This window comes from Xiphophorus hellerii, chromosome 8 (genome assembly GCF_003331165.1).
Source record: "Xiphophorus hellerii strain 12219 chromosome 8, Xiphophorus_hellerii-4.1, whole genome shotgun sequence".
Classification (NCBI taxonomy): Eukaryota; Metazoa; Chordata; class Actinopteri; order Cyprinodontiformes; family Poeciliidae; genus Xiphophorus; species Xiphophorus hellerii.
In genome coordinates this window covers 5,215,564-5,234,350 of record NC_045679.1, presented here as the reverse complement: position 1 = coordinate 5,234,350, position 18,787 = coordinate 5,215,564, and the positions used below count along the sequence as shown (strand labels likewise).

Here is an 18,787-nt window from a genome sequence, read left to right as displayed (position 1 = left end):
TTTTTTTCAAAACAAATTTATTCATTTATTTTGTACAATATTAAAATTAAGACAAAACAGTTTCTATGAATTAATTTCATGATTATAATTACATCTCCGTGTTTCAAACATCATCCAATATAATGCAGTTAAACTAAATAAATTATCTTGTAGATGTGATTGAGCAGTGGGCTTCAGTGTCTCTAACGGACCATCTGGTTCTGATTGAAGCTCCATCAGATCCTCCTTGGATGGTCAGAGTGGAAATGATTCCTGGTTTTTCTCCATATCAGAGCTCAACACTAAGATCACCAAACTTCTCTCAGTCATTTCAAACCAACATATTGGTCTCAGAAACAAATCTTTCTGCTCTTTAAAGAAGGCTGGACATTATTCAGGAGGATCAATGATCAGGAACATGTTGGAGGATTGGACCGGTTCTGATAGGAATCATTTAGAACATCAGGTTCATGATCTGTCTGGTTCTGTTGTGTCTCACAGCTCTTTATTTTACAAACGGTCACAATAAAATTAATCTTTAAAACAGAACTCCACAGAAAGTTCTTAGAGTTTTTTTTTACCAGGTTCCATCAGAGTTTCACACAAGAAGAAGAACCAGAACCCATCTGTGTGTCCTTTAAAAGCAACAATTCAATGGATCATAAGATTGACTTTAAATCTCCTGGACCGCCATCATCAGAGAGGTGCACCGTTACTAATTGTTGTAACTGTAGAAATAGAACCAGTAAGAACTCAGATGTTCCCAGTTATATTTACAGAGAGGTTTGATCTATTATCTACAAAAATCAGCTGCTCTGTTTTAATGAAAACACCATCTTATCTTCATCACTGGGGTGTTGATGATGATGTTCTGCTGCTTCCTGGCTCCATGTCAGACTGTGGAAGACATTTCCATGACCTCCTCCATGTCCACATCACCTCAGATCTATTCATAGGAACCTGATGGATGTCCCACACTGTCCTGAAGATCTGTGTGGACAGAGCCTTCATTTCCACTGTCCCCAACCTCTGGGAAAATGTCTCCACCAGCATCAGATCTGCTGACAGTGTGGACTGTTAGAAGTCCACTTTCAGTACCAACTTTTTGAAATGTCTACTGGGTGTTTCTGGTGTTACTGGTCTCCATTGTTGTAGTTAATATTCCACCTAACTTCTTTGTATTATTTTTATGTGATGCTCTGTTTTTCTGCTTTATGGAATTTTAATGTCAAAGTCTTGGTGATTCAATCTGTGAATACTGATGAATGAATATTTCCTGACTTCCTAATTGTTCCTGGTTCCTCCACAGAGTGGACCAGCAGAGCTCAGAGGTTCCCAGTGGTCTGTCTGCCCAGCAGAAACAAACACAGCTTCATGCTGTGTTTGACTCCATATTTATGGTCTGTACAAGAACTACTTTTCCATGAGTTCTGTTCAAAGTCACCTTCATGCTGCTCTTTGTAGACCAGAGGACTGTCAGTCTGTCCAACATCCATCTGGTGTTTGGCTTATGATGTTTCCTTCATCTATAATTCTGTTCCAGCTGCTGGAGGACAATATTGTCACTTTTGTGAAGAAAGAACTGAAGAAGATCCAGAAAGATCTGAGTCCAGATTACCCAGAACATTCAGAGAGTCAGAGAGATGACGATGTGTTGGAAGCTGATGATGAAGAACAGAGGAGGAGCAGCAGAGAGGCAGTGATGAAGATCACACTGAACTTCCTGAGGAGGATGAAGCAGGAAAAGCTGGCTGACTGTCTGCAGAGCAGTAAGACGATTTCTTCAAAGATTTGAAATGATAGATAAATTACACATTTACTGAAATTTGAAGAGATGGAATCACAAAACATCTTCAGAAGTGATGTAATCAAATTCAAAAAATGATTTTTTTCATATCTGATTATCGTTATTGTGTTAATTTAGGACATTTTGCTCCAGTTTGTCAACATCAACTTAAATCTGGTCTGAAGAAGAAGTTCCAGTCTGTGTTTGAGGGAATTGCTAAAGCAGGAAGTCCAACCCTTCTGAACCAGATCTACACAGAGCTCTACATCACAGAGGGAGGAACTGGAGAGGTCAATGATGAACATGAGGTCAGACAGATTGAAACAGCATCCAGGAAAACACACAGACCAGAAACAACAGTCAGACAAGAAGACATCTTTAAAGTCCCACCTGGAAGAGATCAACCAATCAGAACAGTGATGACAAAGGGAGTGGCTGGCATTGGGAAAACAGTCCTAACACAGAAGTTCACTCTGGACTGGGCTGAAGACAAAGCCCACCAGAACATCCAGTTCATATTTCCATTCACGTTCAGGGAGCTGAATGTGCTGAAAGAGAAAAAGTTCACCTTGGTGGAACTTGTTCATCATTTCTTTAGTGAAACCAAAGAAATCTGCAGCTTTGAACACTTCCAGGTTCTGTTCATCTTTGATGGTCTGGATGAGAGTCGACTTCCTCTGGACTTCCACAACAAGGAGATTCTGACTGATGCTACAGAGTCCACCTCAGTGGACGTTCTGCTGACAAACCTCATCAGGGGGAAACTGCTTCCCTCTGCTCTCCTCTGGATAACCACACGACCTGCAGCAGCCAATCAGATCCCTCCTCAGTGTGTTGGCATGGTAACAGAGGTCAGAGGGTTCAACGACCCACAGAAGGAGGAGTACTTCAGGAAGAGATTCAGAGATGAGGAGCAGGCCAGCCGGATCATCTCCCACATGAAGACATCACGAAGCCTCCACATCATGTGCCACATCCCAGTCTTCTGCTGGATTACTGCTACAGTTCTGGAGGATGTGTTGGAGACCAGAGAGGGAGGAGAGCTGCCCAGAACCCTGACTGAGATGTACATCCACTTCCTGGTGGTTCAGACCAAAGTGAAGAAGGTCAAGTATGATGGAGGAGCTGAAACAGATCCACACTGGAGTCCAGAGAGCAGGAAGATGATTGAGTCTCTGGGAAAACTGGCTTTTGATCAGCTGCAGAAAGGAAACCTGATCTTCTATGAATCAGACCTGACAGAGTGTGGCATCGATATCAGAGCAGCCTCAGTGTACTCAGGAGTGTTCACACAAATCTTTAAAGAGGAGAGAGGTCTGTACCAGGACAAGCTGTTCTGCTTCGTCCATCTGAGTGTTCAGGAGTTTCTGGCTGCTCTTCATGTTCATCTGACCTTCATCAACTCTGGTTCTGACGTGATGAAAGAAACTCAAATATCTAAGGAATCTTCATTACTTAATAAATCTGACCTAAAATCTCTCCATCAGAGAGCTGTTGACCAGGCCTTACAGAGTCCAAATGGACACCTGGACTTGTTCCTCCGCTTCCTCCTGGGACTTTCACTGCAGACCAATCAGAGACTCCTACAAGGTCTGCTGACAAAGACAGGAAGTAGCTCACAGACCAATCAGGAAACAGTTCAGTACATCAAGGAGAAGATCAATGAAAATGTGTCTGCAGAGAAAAGCATCAATCTGTTCCACTGTCTAAATGAACTGAATGATCGTTCTCTAGTGGAGGAGATCCAACAGTCTCTGAGTTCAGGAAGTCTCTCCACAGATAAACTATCTCCTGCTCAGTGGTCAGCTCTGGGTTTCATCTTAGTGTCATCAGGAAAAGATGTGGATGTGTTTGACCTGAAGAAATACTCTGCTTCAGAGGAGGCTCTTCTGAGGCTGCTGCCAGTGGTTAAAGCCTCCAACAAAGCTCTGTAAGGACACAGATTGTTACACTAGTTTTTATAGATAGGAATCTGCTAATTATGAGGTAAATATTCATGTTGCAGTTTATATATTGGTGCATTGTCTCTTCATTGGGGCTGTTGCTCAAAAATAAACAGACTTCCTTCAGCAGCTGGAAATAGTGTTACATATTAAAGCAGTAAAACTTCTCCACAGTTAAAATTGAAATTAGATTAATATAGTTAATTATGAAAATTTATAATGCTATTTCCAACCTCCTTGTTACCTGTAGTTCAGTCCTTTAAGGCTGGAGGTCCAACTATAGAATGAACCAGTTCACAACAAATGCAAAGGTTGTGTAAAATAAGATAGTTCCTTCTCTGTCCAATAAGGACATTGTTGATTTGAAAGAACATAAATTTTGAAGAATTGTTTAATAACAGATTTTTCTCTGTCTCCTCAGACTGAGTGTCTGTAACCTCTCAGAGAGAAGCTGTGAAGCTCTGTCCTCAGTTCTCAGCTCCCAGTCCTCCAGTCTCAGAGAACTGGACCTGAGTAACAACAAGCTGCAGGATTCAGGAGTGAAGCTTCTCTCTGCTGGACTGAAGAGTCCAAACTGCAACCTGGAAACTCTCAGGTAAAATTTTCTCGATGCTAGTTATATCTATCCACTAGCTGCTAGCAGAGATTGAAAAAAGTATTTGACCACCCAACCAAATGATTGTAATCAGGTGTTCCAATAACTTCCATGGCCACAGGTGTATGAAATTAAGCACTTAGGCATGTAGACTGTTTTAAAACATTTGTGAAAGAATGTGTTGCTCTCAGAAACTCAGTGAATTCCAGAGTGGAACTGTGATAGGATGTGCAACAAGTGGGTTTTTATGTCCTGGACAACTGAGAACATATAAATATGTAGAAATTGAATATTTTGGAAGTATCATAACTTAAACTTAAGGCTGAGCACCAGAGTTTCCTAGAAAAATGTTCAGAATTTATTTTGTGGTTTTAAAGGCTCTACGTTGAAGATGATGAGAGCAAAACATAATTGAAATATTAGCAACATTCTACAGAAAAAGGAGCTAAGTCTATGAAAGCAATGTAGCCAGTTTTGCTACTTTTGATTTAAGGCATAATAATGCAGTTTATCATGATTCAGCTGAAGTAATGAAATTAACAAAATGTGGTCTGATTTTTCTTAGTGTGTTTTTTCCTATTGAGCAGCGAAAGTAAATAAAATGTGTTACAGTGAATCCTCGTTTTTCGCCCAGGTTACGTTCCAAAAAGAAACCGTAATAATCAAAATCCGCGGATAGTAACCTTTATTTTTATTACAATTATTATACAATGAAATACTCCATAATACATTGAACAAAACCTTTTTACAGGCCCAAACATTTGTTTAATAAATAAAAAGTAATGTATAAACATTTGTTTTTACTTTTACAAATAACTACTGTACTGTAAAATAATAATTTTAATATGAACTGAAAGCGGATTCCTGTGCCCGAATTGCGGAGATCAGCGCCGCCCCACCGTGACCTGAATCATTGGATTAGAACGGGAGAAAATAAAAAATGATTATGATAAAAAACAAAACAAAGTACAGTAGGACAAATAGTGACTCTCGTGTATTTCACTGCTCTTCTGACTGAGCCACTGCATCCTGACTCCGCTCTGTAGCGAGGTTTTCTTCTTCTAAAGCCCGCGGTGCAGGTGTGTTTTTTCGAGAGAAGAACATAGTTATCTAGTTGTTGTCGCTCTTTTTTCTTCTGGGCAAAAAGATTCTTATAAACTGACATGCCACCATCGATTATGTTAAATATGGCAAGCTGTTTTACGTACGTGTACATATTAAACCGCATCGTTGTTGACACACAGGTAGAGAAGAAGTGGAGAGACTGTTTAGCCAATCAGAGTGCAGAACACAAAACACGATGCAAAGCGAGACCGCGAAAGGTGAACCGCGAAATAGCGAAGGTTCACTGTGTATATCTTTTGCTTTAAGTATTTACTTACTGAGGGATTTTTGTTTGTGCTGCAGAGCCACAGCTAACAGCTAGCTCCTCACTTCAGCGGCTCTAACGGAGCCTGTGCCACTCAGCTGCTGTTGCTCCTCCTACACTTTGGACTGAACCATTGTTCTAAGAATGGTGGGGGGGTTCCTTAAAATTAATTCTTGTTCTTTTCTTAGATAAATGGCAGATTTACTTCTTTCTTTGTTACTATTACATTTTTATATTGATATTGTTTAAATACAAAGGTTTCTTTCATGATTTATTTGGGGGGACAATTCCAAGATTGCGGGGGTCTGGACCCCCCGACCCACCTGGGATTTACGCCCATGTCCATACAGGTCAGCCTGTGTCCAGTTTGAGTGAAAAGAGGTGCAGGTGATCCACGCTTCAGAGATCAAGCAGTGGCAGCACGAGGCAACATGTAGAGGCACCAGCTGTGTGATTGGTCCACTCTCCTGGTTTAAATGCATCAACTATAAAAATATCTATAGAAATAAATCTGCTCCACCAGGCCAGTGAAACGATCAGAGCAACAAAGACTCTTGCAATCCAGCTTTGTAAGAAAAAAGAGCATTATTGCAGATCCTTCCTCCCAGGAGTTGTTAGACTTTCTAACCAGAACTGCTCCCAAAAAACTCTTACATATGATTATAAATTGCTCTACTCAGCTGCACATTTTTTAAACTGATTATGATGTTTCTATTAAATGTACAGCATTATTATCCATCTATTGTAAATGTGTACTTACTCTACAGCCTCCTATTATTTTTTATTTTTACATTTTCTTCAATGTTTTATTTTTACATTTACCTTAAACTTGTTGCTGGTAAACCTGAACTCCCTGCTGTGGAAAAATGAAGGATGTTTCTATTCTGATCCGTTCTATAAGTGACAAATGTTGATTTTTATTACTCATTTAACGGAATTAGAGTTTTATTACTATTTCATTTTAGTTACAATTTAATTTATTGACTTTTTTCCTCTTGTGAAAATGATCAGTTCAGACCTTGGGTTCTACCTCAATGTTCTCATCATGTGATGAATTGTGTGTCTGCAGCTTATCAGGCTGTTTGGTCTCAGAGGAAGGCTGTGCTTCTCTGGCCTCAGCTCTGACCTCCAACCCCTCCCATCTGAAAGAGTTGGACCTGAGCTACAATCATCCAGGAGACTCAGGAGTGAAGCTGCTGTGGGCTGGACTGAAGGATCCACACTGGAGACTGGAAGCTCTCAGGTATGGAGGAACCTGCTGCAGGAGCAGAGAAGGTCTGATAGAGGAGGAAGAGGGAGAAATGTCTTTAGTCAGTCTGCTGGGAAACATTTAGTTTGAAGCTGAATGTTTAATTTGATAATTAAATATTTAGACGCCTCATCTGGAGGCAGAGATCATTACCCAGTTTTCTGGAATATTCTCCAGACTAAGAATGGCTCACAAGGAAAATTAAAGAGTGGGATGGGTTTAATAGTTTAATAGGGACTCTGACTAAATTAATAAAAGAAGTTCAGTTAGATTTCCAGATGATCTACTGATGGCAGAAAGGACTTTAAAACAATATTTGATGGAGCTCCAGACCAATCAGCCCCAAGAAGCAAAGATGAGAAGAAAAGTAACTCCATGTTGGTCAGATGGATGTTTAAAAGTTATGGGAGAAAAAAATAAAGAACTTTAGATTTTAAACAAAACTCACAACTTTCAGGATTTAAAAAAAATTAAATTACATAAAAACTGAAGAAAACTATTCATGAGGCAAAGAAAGAAAGTGAGAATTTTAACAGTTTCATCCATTTAGTAGTTTGATCTCCACCAGGGGGCGACATCTGGAAAATGATCCAAAGAATGAAAGGAATCAGGAAAGAATGGAAATCCCTTGTTTTCCAGAGGAAATGAAGAATTGCAGTGAATGATGGTAAAAAAGTAGAATTGTGCTCTGTTGACTGTGGTAGAAATGAAATAACAATAATAAGACCTATTAGACAGATCCAAGAAAAGACTAATGTGTTTAGGTTTTCAGTAGTTGGGAAAGCTTTTGGGATTGTTCAATAAAGTTTGGGAAAAATTCCCAACGTCTTGGAAAAAGGCAGAGACCCTTCATGTTGGAAAACCAGGGAAATATCCATCCGGCCAATCAGATTCCAGATCCACAGCTCTGACGTCACATTTAGGATAAATAATGGAGTCGTAATAAGAGAAAGAAAAACATTTTATTGATAAAGTAGAGGGATGATATCAGCCCATCAGATGGTTTAGAAGAGGGAGAGGAAGCATCATGGGACTGCAGAGGTCCTTCACCTGATCCTGGTTGTTGGGACAAGAACTTTGTTACTGAACTTAAGGACATTTTTCATGTTTCTGTACGTAAGTAGATTTAATGGTGGGAACTTTTACTCCACTACATTTTACAGTATCTGTACTTTCTACTTCACTGCATTTCTATAAAGCGTTGCGTTACAAGTTACATCCAAGTCGCTTTGCTCTTTTTGATTTGTTGGTTAGTTTGAAAGTAATCAATGATTCTGGTGCCGCCTTTGCCTCCCTGATATCATGAACTGCTAGCTTTCAAAAATTCACCATCAAATCTGAAAAACTTATGGAGGAAAGTTAAGCTGCTAAACGCTGTCTGAGTTTTGGGTATTAAACTGATTTAGGTTAGAGAAGTTTTATGTAATCTTACCAAGCTTCTAGTTTAAATCGACTGCAATAAATAAAACAATTAAATAGTTGTAAGCAGCTGAACTGGCAGTAACATTGATTACTGCGGTCGGGGCGCATGGAGCGCAGCGTCTCCTGCCATGAATGTCCCAGTAACGTTAAACTCCTCCACATCCTGGTTACTGAATTAATGTGAATAATCTCCATCTCATATTTACATTTACAGTCATATTCAATAAATTAGAATATTGGTTCCCATGAGGCTCGTTGTTCAGATTTTAAAACAACTTCAGCAGATATTAGACATGTTTTTCATGCTTTCTTACTTTTACTCTAGTAAAAATGTTAATGTGGTTCTTTTACTAGAGAACATTTTTGTCTGTTTATTTGTACTTTTACTTCAGTACATTGTTTGAGTTCTTTCTCCACCTCTGGTGAACAGCCAGTAGGTGGCGCTAGAGTCAGGAGGAGGCAGCCTGGAGAAAAGGCTGTTCCTCCCTGATCTGTTTCCAAGCAGTCAGAGTGTAGAAGTTGAGAGCTGGAGAAGTTTCCTCCTGTTGCTGCAGCAGCAGAGATGTTCTGCTTCATGGACTAAATCAGGTTGGAAAGAGGAGAGATCTTTACTGAGCTGCTGGATAAAAGCTTCTGAAACATTTCAACTCTTTCTGGAAACTAATGAGACATAAAAACAATGGATGTTTTTACCATCCAGACCTTTAGAACCAGTTCAGGTCAATAATTCAGTTGTTTCTGTGGAAGATGAACAGATTTGATGTGAACTGATGAAATTCTTCATTTCTATCTGATGTTCCAGCAGATCTGTAGAAAATGGAGCTGCAGCTCTCAGATATTTCAGTCATCATGTTTTCTATCAATGAATCCACTGATTAAAGCAGGAATCTCATCTCCATGTTCTCCTCCAGAGGTTCCCAAGGTTTGTTCCTGGAAGCTGCTGCTGGTTCCTCCAATCCAGGCTCCGCCCCCTTTAGAGGAAATCTGTCCATATATGGCGCTAAGAGTCACCTTGATGCTGCAAAGCTTTGTTCAGGGATGAGATGTCAGGATGTTAGTGTCAGTCTGTTCCAGGCTTTAGTTGTTCTCCTCATGAGGAGCTGAAGTCTCTGACAGGAACGTAGAGCTGAACAGGAGAAGAACTTGAAGCTTCTTCTTGGCCTCTGATTGCAACAGCAGGACAATCCAACATTTTAGTCTGACTTCATCTGGAAATATTTCTTTGACCCTGAATCAGTTTGAAGGCAGGCCAGCTCCTCATCAGAGCTGAGATCTTCTCTGTCCTCCATGCTGGAAATGTACAAGTCCAGCAGCTCCTGATCAGTGACATCAGAGCGTGACATCATCAGTAGAATGATGATGTCATTTCCCTCTCAGAGCAGCTTGGAAATCTGAGAGGAAAGATGCAAACAAAGACTCTCTGGACTGTTGGATCTGCTGGTTCTGGTTCCAGATGCTCCTTGGACACTTTCACAAGCCATTACTGCAGCTGCTGGATTCAGGATGCTGCTTCTTCTTCTTGGTCTCATTGTAAATGTGTGCAGCAGCGCCACCTGGTGGTGTTGGTTGGTAGAGGAAGTGCTGAAAGGTTGGAGGTGTTTGTCAGAGGTGTGTGATGATGGAAGCCTCTCCCTGGTTTGTGAGTCTGAGCTCAGAGATCAAATCTTTGATTCTTGTTGAACTCTTTGTTGAATGTGATGCAGCTTCTCCTTTTTAATGTTTGTATTTCTGGATATTACAGTGAGGCCACAGCAGGTTTTCAGCAGCAGGGCTGTTTAGTGTTTCATTCCTTCATCTGTGTGTGGGAGTGTGGATGGAACAGGTATCCAGGTGTTGTGTCAGAGTTTAGATTGATTGTATTTTAATGCTGATTATTAAATCAGGTTGAGCTTCCAGAAATGTTTCCTTAGTTTCCTGATGTCCTTTTAGGCTTCAGTGAGTTTCTTCAGGTTGTTACTGAGGGATTTCCTTTCTCCTCTCTGTTGGAGCTTTTCCTGTGTTTGGAGAAATGAGTTGTGCTGCAGCAGCACCAACTGTCCTTCCTACATCCACTGCAGTTTGCAATCCAAATGTTGGACTGTTCCTGTCTCAGTGGAGGACAATGTGTGTCTGAGAGACATGTAATGTCCATGTTTGCTGCTGATAGAGACTGATGGTCTGACCCCCCTCCTCCTTTCAGGGTGGAGCCTGCTGGAGTCCCATTCTTGACACCAGGTCTTAGGAAGTGTAAGTGTGTTTTTCATCTGATTCATGACAACAAAGCAGCTCACATTCAACCATCTTCAAACTGTCACATCACTCATTCAGGAGTCATCATCAAAGTGTCAATAAATGATCAATAACTGCAGCTGGATTGTGTTTGTTCTCTCCATCAGATTCCTGTCAACTCACCATCGACACAAACACATTGAGCAGAAACCTCAAACTGTCTGAAGACAACAGGAAGGTGACACATGTGAAGGAGCTTCAGTCATATCCTGATCATCCAGACAGATTTGATTACTGGAATCAGCTGCTGTGTAGAACTGGTCTGACTGGTCGCTGTTACTGGGAGGTCGAGTGGAGAGGAGATGTTTATATATCAGTGAGTTACAGAAGAATCAGGAGGAAAGGAGGCAGTAGAGACTGTTGGTTTGGATGTAATAATCATTCCTGGAGTCTGAGCTGCTCTGATGATGGTTACTCTGTCTGGCACAATGACATAAAAACTTGTCTCTCCTCCTCCTCTGTCTCTAACAGAGTAGCAGTGTATGTGGACTGTCCTGCTGGCATTCTGTCCTTCTACAGAGTTTCCTCTGACTCACTGATCCTCCTCCACACCTTCAACACCACATTCACTGAACCTCTGATTCCTGGATTTAGGTTCTGGAGGTCCAGTTCTGGTTCCTCAGTGTTTCTGTGCTGAGTTGAGTCTAAAGAGTCTAAAGATTTTCCTCCTGTCAGAGAAACTCTCTCACTGTTGAACAGATAGTTCAGTCTCTACAATCTATTTCTTGGTGAAACAATTCTGATTGAGTCCTTGGAAACTTTTTCTTCTTCCAGTCCTTTAAAGATGGAAGCTGGGATTATTCCAGGATTATTCCAGGATTATTCCAGGATCCACATGTTTTCTGTCTGTTTCCAGTCAAAGCTTCACACTGAATATCAAGATGTTGTTTCTCTTATTTTTTCCTTTCATTCATCAGATTTCATTGAAATGTTGATCAGTTTTTCTCAATCACTGATCATTTTCTGTTTCTATCGGCTCCTATTTTTCTCAACATGTCAGATTTGAATATTAAATCTTCCTTTTGTAAATTTGCTGCAGTTTTTCTTCATGTGTTTTAAATAAAAACATTTTTCTTCTGCGTTTGGTTCATTTGCTGCTCATTCTGTTCTTTTCCTGTTCAAATTTAAATATTTGCATTAAAAAGATTTTTTCATCAACTCTGCCTTTCAGAAAGTCCTGATTTAAAGTAAAACATTCCCATCCCATGAAGGTCAGAGGTCAATGCTTTGAAGCCTAAAGTGGGAAAATCTTCATATTTTCTGTTTCATTCAGAACTTCTACCTGAAATTTTTGTCACATCATTAATATTTGTAATTCTCCTTCCATTAAACTGTTGCTGCTCCAAACTGACCAGATCAAAATAATGTATCAGCAAATAAAGTAAATGTTAACAAATTAGATTCATTGCATAAATCATTTATGTAAAGTAAGAAAAGTTTAGGACCCAGTTCTGACCCTTGTGGTTTTCCATAGGTAACTTCTAGTAAATCAGAATTCATATTATTTGTACATTTTGATGTCTTGAGTAACTTTTACCCAGGAATGTGAAAAGCCTCATGATTCAGAAATAAGAAAGAGAATTCCTCAAGAAGTCAAGGCAACCGCAGAGCTACAGGAAGAGGAGCCTAATATTGATCAGAGGTAGACCAGTCCCTCAGTGAGCCAGAGGTAGACCAGTCCCTCGGCGAGCCAGAGGAAGAACAGTCCGAAGAGGTAAACATGAGAAGAACTGCTGTAAGAAGTCTGGTCAGGGAAGTTATCCAGCAGATTATTGACAAATCAGGAAAGAGACATTACCCTCTAATACGATATAATTCTATTTGTGATCGACTCTTTGAGAAACTCTGGGCGGAAACCGAAACCAGAGTTCTCAAAATGAGCCCAGAGACGATTATACTCCAGGGGAACACCATCTTCAAAGACCTGATGAAGGAGTGCAAGAAGGTAGAGAACATCCTCCTTCTCCTGGAGGCAGGAACCCCGATACTAGAGAGAAATGTCCTGGTAACAATGGCAAGCCGACTTCAGCCGCGCTGGAAGACCTTCAGTTCAATTAGAAAGGCTCTCAGGGAAGCGGTAAAAAACCTTCGAGAGAACCAACACAGGCTTTACATTTGGCTCTAAATGAGTTACAGCCAAATGTAAAGCCTGAAACTCAGGAAGAATTAGTATAGTTAGTATATTTTATATTTCCCATCGATCTTTCTGTTCTTTAAATTCTGCTGGTGTCCATAATGACACTTTTATATGGCAGCATAGAGCCTATTGTGTTAATTTTTAGTAGTTTGATCATTTTATACTTGTTCATTTTTAGTAGTTTGATCATTTTATACTTGTTCATATTTAGTAGTTAGATCATTTTATACTTGTTCATTTTTAGTAGTTAGATCATTTTATACTTGTTCATATTTAGTAGTTTGATCATTTTATACTTGTTCATATTTAGTAGTTTGATCATTTTATACTTGTTCATATTTAGTAGTTAGATCATTTTATACTTGTTCATTTTTAGTAGTTTGATCATTTTATACTTGTTCATTTTTAGTAGTTAGATCATTTTATAGTTGTTCATTTTTAGTAGTTTGATCATTTTATACTTGTTCATTTTTAGTAGTTTGATCATTTTATACTTGTTCATTTTTAGTAGTTAGATCATTTTATACTTGTTCATTTTTAGTAGTTAGAAACCCCGAGTAAAAAGTTTGTCTTATTTGACTAAAACATCTTCCTCAACATCTGTGCTGTGAATCCTGTAGGCCTGGTTTTTATTTCTGGTCCTCCAGAATCACAATCCGGCAGCTTTTGTACAGCGTAGTTCAGTTTTTCATCTTCCTTTGACTTCAGATCGTCTTCTCTCCAGGGACTCATCCCAGATGTTTCTCCCAGTTCTGCACATTCTTCCCATCTCTTCTCCGTGCAGGAACACCGTAAACGTTTCCACCTGAAACTCTTTCCAGGTTCCAAGGTGAAGCCAAGGTCGACTGGAGTCATTTCCAGGTATTTCATGGACATCATTCGCTCTTCTTCATCTTCCGTCCTCCATTGTTGCAGGAACTGAACTTTGTTTCTAGTCTGTTAGATTTTTCATGTTGCTTTTTGCAAACTGTAAGCCTACTTCATGCTGTCAGACAAGTTCTGACCAAGAAATTCTTTAATTCTGGGATTATTTCTAGTAATCTAGCATTTATATTTATATTTTTTTAGATATTCTGGAACATTTAGGTGTGACAAAAATCCAAAAACTAGAAGAAATTCAGGAGGAGTGAATACTTTTTCACTTCACTATTTTCTGATGTAAGAGACTCTATAGGCACCCTTCTGTCAAAATTTAATCGGAGTTTGATGGATGAGTAATTAAAGACCCTAATTAATTGATTGCTATTAATATCCCCCCCCCCCCCCCCCCCTTTTCCCACCCATCCCCCACTCCATCTGTTCCGCCATCTGTTATTCCCGCTATGTGTTTTAAAAATAGTACAAGTATGAAAAAACATTGAGTTTTAAGAATAATACAATTAAAGTATGAAAAACAATAAGTGTTAGATAATCTAGAATAATATAACATTATAGTATATTTAAATAGATTTGGGGTGTTGTAGTTACCTCTGGTTTTAAACAGAATATCTTCCTGATATGTGAAGCGGGAGATACGGTCCTACCATCTGTGTGAGGTGGGTTAAAAGCCCCTCAGGATGGTTCCCATGACCTCTGGTCACCACACGTGGCAAGCGTGATACTCTGTCTCCGGACAAGTAATATCCAGTCTGGATATAGATCCGGTAGGTACAATTTAAAACATCACAGATTCGTTCTCTAGTTACCATGCTTATTGATTATCAGCTATCAGCGCCCAGATTCTACGCCCGAGAGGGGATCTTACCATCTGTGTGAGGCATTGTTGTAGTTACCTCTGGTTTTAAACAGAAGTGTGAGGTGGGTTAAAAGCCCCTCAGGACGATGACCTCTGATCACCATACTGGTTGACTATCAGCTATCAGCTCTCAGGATCTGCAGCACTCCATCTGTGTGCCAGTGGCACATGTGACCACTTGTGAGCAAATTAAAAAACACAGTACAATTAGAGCACAAAAAATAATAAGTGATCATCAGTATCAAGATTAATACATAGATTGTCACCTTTCCTAGATAAGTTTAGATTTATCCATGCCATCTGTGTATGTGTGTATGCGTGCGAGGTGTGTGTCGGCGTGTGGGGGTGTGTGCGTCCAGGTACAATAATAAACACATACCTCTAAAGAAAACCTACAGTTTAACTGTTTTACTATATTATTTATGGCAGCACGATTAGTCAGTGCTGACTATGAGTTTGTGATTTCCTTCATCGCTTAAATTTTAAACTCTTATAGATTTTCTTTTTCTGTAACACTTGCTAGTGTGAAACATTTCAGTAAATGTTCCTCATTTGTACACGTACTTCTGAAGAACATGTGACAGACAGTAAACAGGCCTACGTGAGGCTGCTCAAATTTAACTTATATCTTTCCGCAGTTAAAGAATTTGTCCAGACTTTTCCAGAATTTGGTCCGGCATCATTGTGAATGATTTTGTTCAATCTTTTTCTTGCTGTTGAATCAACACTGATCTTCCTACTGCTTCATGTTTTCTCCAAAATAGTAAATCTTGGTTTAAATACATTTAAACTCATAGATTTTTTTTCTGTAACAGTTGCTAGTGTAATACATGTTAGTAAAAGTTCCTCATCTGTACTCGTACTTCTGAACAATATCTGACAGGGACTAAACAGGCCGCGGTCAGGTGGCTCTTATGTATCTTTCAGCTTTCCCTCCACCTATTATCTTACACACTTTAGTGTGTTCACTAACAAAATATAGTACACCTCTAATTTTTTAAATTTTTCATTATTAAAACTTTTAAATGATCAACGTGAACCATCAGTCTGTATTAAAATAATTAATATAATTCATATTATTTATTTAGATTTGATGTTTTAATGTGTGCCCTTGGATTTATATTGATTTATTCAATATAATATATTGATTTATTTATCAAACTGAATAGCCATTCCGTTTTTTTTTTATATAGTATTTATTCTTTTGGTGTTTGTTGCACAAATTCAAATATATGCCGGCTATCAGCCAAAAATTCAATCAGTGAATTTGTGTTTTTTCTTAAATACTCCCTCTCACCGAGACTTACTTACATCTTCTGACAACTAACCCCACTTATAATAACATTGACTAAGTTTGCTATTGGTACACTTTACCTAAAATTAAAAATTAAACATACTCACTACACAACCATGCTCCAAGAGTTGCTCATAACATGGTGAATTGTTTTGTTACCTTTAAAATGATCTGCAGCTTTTGTTCCTTGATGCTGTCTGTTCACTAACAGACCGTACATCTCTTGTGATTGATAAGCTTATAAATGATCAATGCGAAGCATCAGTATGCGCTAAAGAAGATCATATCAGTCAGATTAAGTAAAATATCATTATACTCAAAGCAATCAAAATTATATTTCTCTGAAAGGTCTATTTTTTTCTCAGGGAACTTAGACTGTATGAAAGGAATCAGTGAAATATACTATGAAATATTTAATCTGCTGCATTCCGATAATAAAACTTCAATTGTGAATTGAATGATTACGTTGCATCTAGATACAAAAGAATCAACCGATAATTAGTAATCATACTGACTAACAAGATCTGATCAAACAAGAAACTTGACTACCTCAAGGGATTTCTCACATTGGAGAATAAACCGTCTGACTTTCTTTAGCCACTAAATTTAACCTTACCAAAGTTTTGCCTTGGAGCAAACAGGTACTGAGTTTGAAGCGGATCAGACGCCTTCAGCCATTTGCTAAAGCTAGACTCCGGCCTTCCTCACTGTAAAATAAAACATTAGACTTAAACAAAAAGTTCAAGAGAACATCACTTAATTATCATCGACTTGTTGTTTGTACTCATCTTAAACAAGTGGCAGGGACATTTGGATATATATATATAAAAAAAGCTTTATAAGTTAATCTATTTAAGTTGAGTCCATGTAACAAGTAAAATAAAATAAAAAGTGAATTATTTGAAAGTAGTGAGGATTTTAGGTGGTAAAAGTGGAACTATTTTAACAAACCCAGACACTACACCATTTCTGCTCAAGCAAACCAAAAGGTTTTGAACAGAACAACCATGTCAAATAATGAGACCGTGAATCTTTAATCTATGTAGCAAATATATTGCTGCTGCTGTAAGCAGAAAATAAAATAAGTTTTATGGAGAATAATATTTTGGATGAGTTTAAGAATATTGTTTGCCAAAATCACACGGTGTAGCTACACTTGTTTTTTATATGTAGCAGTAATTGAATCTTTTTCAGGCAATTGGTTTGCATAAATTAAAGTAAATACGGTCTATTTTCCTGCTCCACATACTTAGCTAGCAATTTGCCAGTTAGCTTCCCAGTCTGAACTTCTGGGCAATGTCTTGATTCAGTCAAATTTTCTATCTTGTATCTCCTGAACTCTGATATTTTGCTCGCTGGTCTTCATCGTGCTCTGAATGCAGTATCGGGTTTCTCTTACTTTAACCCGCCCAACTTGCACCTGATTGGCATGTTAGCCTTTTGATTCCCTCCCAGCGAGGCGGTGCTTCACAAAGCAAACTGTTTGTCAAACTGTTGATCTGCCTCATGGCTGTTTTAGAAGATATGGTGACTGAGTTTTAGACAGTACTAGCTGGCTCATGCAGCTTGTTTTTACTAGATGGCTGTCCTAAAAGTACATATCTTTAAAATATGAATAAATACGTACAATTCCATAATTATTCGATCCAACGGTTATAGAAGTTTTGTAATAATGCAATTCAGGTATTTTACATTTTCTGGACTAAAGGAGGATTTCAGTTCAACACCTGTGGTTTCTTAATGTAAGTGTTTCTGCTACTGGACAAGAAACAGGGTTAAAAGAGGATTTAGAAAGCAAAATACAAAGATGATAGTTGTTTTTACCGAGAGCAAGGCTGTGACTAGTTATCAGTACAGCATGAGACCTGTAATGAGACCTGTAAAATATTTTTGGACACAGCCATCCGCAGGAGCAAGATGAAGCAAGAACATCACAACATCAGATGTATTTTTTCATCCTTCTATCCGTGATTTAAAACAATTTTTAATTTTGTGTCATCTTAAAGATGGAAAGAGTCAATTATTTTTTCACCCATGGAAAAGTGTAATGTGTTTATTATGAGTAGGATTAACCAAGCTGAAGGAAAACGAAGAAAAAGGATAAATAAATATTCATCGATACAGAACCGAATCAGCAAATATGAACTTATGAAACTATTGAAACCTTCAAGAATTTTACGTTGTGTAAGATATTTAAGAAAATAATATTGAATCTGCGTTCATGAATTTCTTTATTTGGTAAAATACGTTTACCTTTTGTTTTGTTGAACACCAGACATCTCATCTCTTTTCCACAGTTTTTTTCCCACTTAGTTCCACTACTGCTGTGGATTTTATAGTCAATGTTTAAAGCCAACAGAGTCTGAAGCGATGGAGGAAATTTACGTCAATATGGAACCTGTTGGAAAAACTGCATCTAATCACACAGGTAAGAACAAAGTTACAGAGAAATTTAGCATGTATTGAATTCAATTTTGCTAAGGTTGAGGTTTTTGTTAAGGTTGGAGCATCTCCAAAGAGAGGCTCTGCCTCCGTGCGGCTGTCTGTTTGGGAATCCTGAATGTTTTACTTTTGGCTGAACTCATCGCCCTCAGCGTACACGGTGAGTCTTGTTCTAGTCATCTTAAAGACTAGATTTTATGTTTCTGTTATATAAAAAATGTCATTGTTCCCCTTCTAAAATCAAACTGATCAAATAGCAAAGGTTTAAAAAGAATAAAGCTTAGTGACTCAAAGTTTTGCAGAGAGGTGAAACATTACACTAAGTTACATGAGTCTGATTCATCTCCAGCAATGGTTGCATTTGCAGCCATTTAGGTTAGCGTGTCTTTAATATCTTCTCTTTTTCAAACTATTTACCCAACGATTCATTGTTCAGTGTTACCTCAGTTTAAATTCTACAGGCATAACCAAAATCATGAAACAATTTTATAAGTCTTAAGTGAAAACACGGTCTTGCCACTTCTTTTTGCAAACATGTTTGTTAATTTTATTTTTTATGCAGCTCATG

The 18,787-nt window shown here is 38.6% G+C and overlaps 1 protein-coding gene across 1 annotated transcript; it reads left to right on the top strand.

Moving 5' to 3' along the window:
* On the top strand, nucleotides 1-13,670 carry LOC116724904 (NACHT, LRR and PYD domains-containing protein 4E-like). The gene is made up of 9 exons (XM_032570683.1): nucleotides 1-1,379; nucleotides 1,523-1,748; nucleotides 1,904-3,695; nucleotides 4,130-4,303; nucleotides 6,742-6,915; nucleotides 10,523-10,569; nucleotides 10,719-11,233; nucleotides 12,452-12,616; nucleotides 13,533-13,670. Exons 1-9 carry the CDS (start codon nucleotides 1,377-1,379, stop codon nucleotides 13,668-13,670), a joined length of 3,234 nt encoding a protein of 1,077 aa, XP_032426574.1. The 5' UTR covers nucleotides 1-1,376.
* Nucleotides 13,671-18,787: the final 5,117 nt, after the last annotated feature.

Coding starts and splice junctions, on each gene's coding strand:
- LOC116724904 (XM_032570683.1), top strand. Junction 4,304..6,741: donor TGCAACCTGGAAACTCTCAG/GTAAAATTTTCT, acceptor GTGTGTCTGCAG/CTTATCAGGCTGTTTGGTCT. Junction 12,617..13,532: donor TACTAGAGAGAAATGTCCTG/GTAACAATGGCA, acceptor TTCTCCGTGCAG/GAACACCGTAAACGTTTCCA.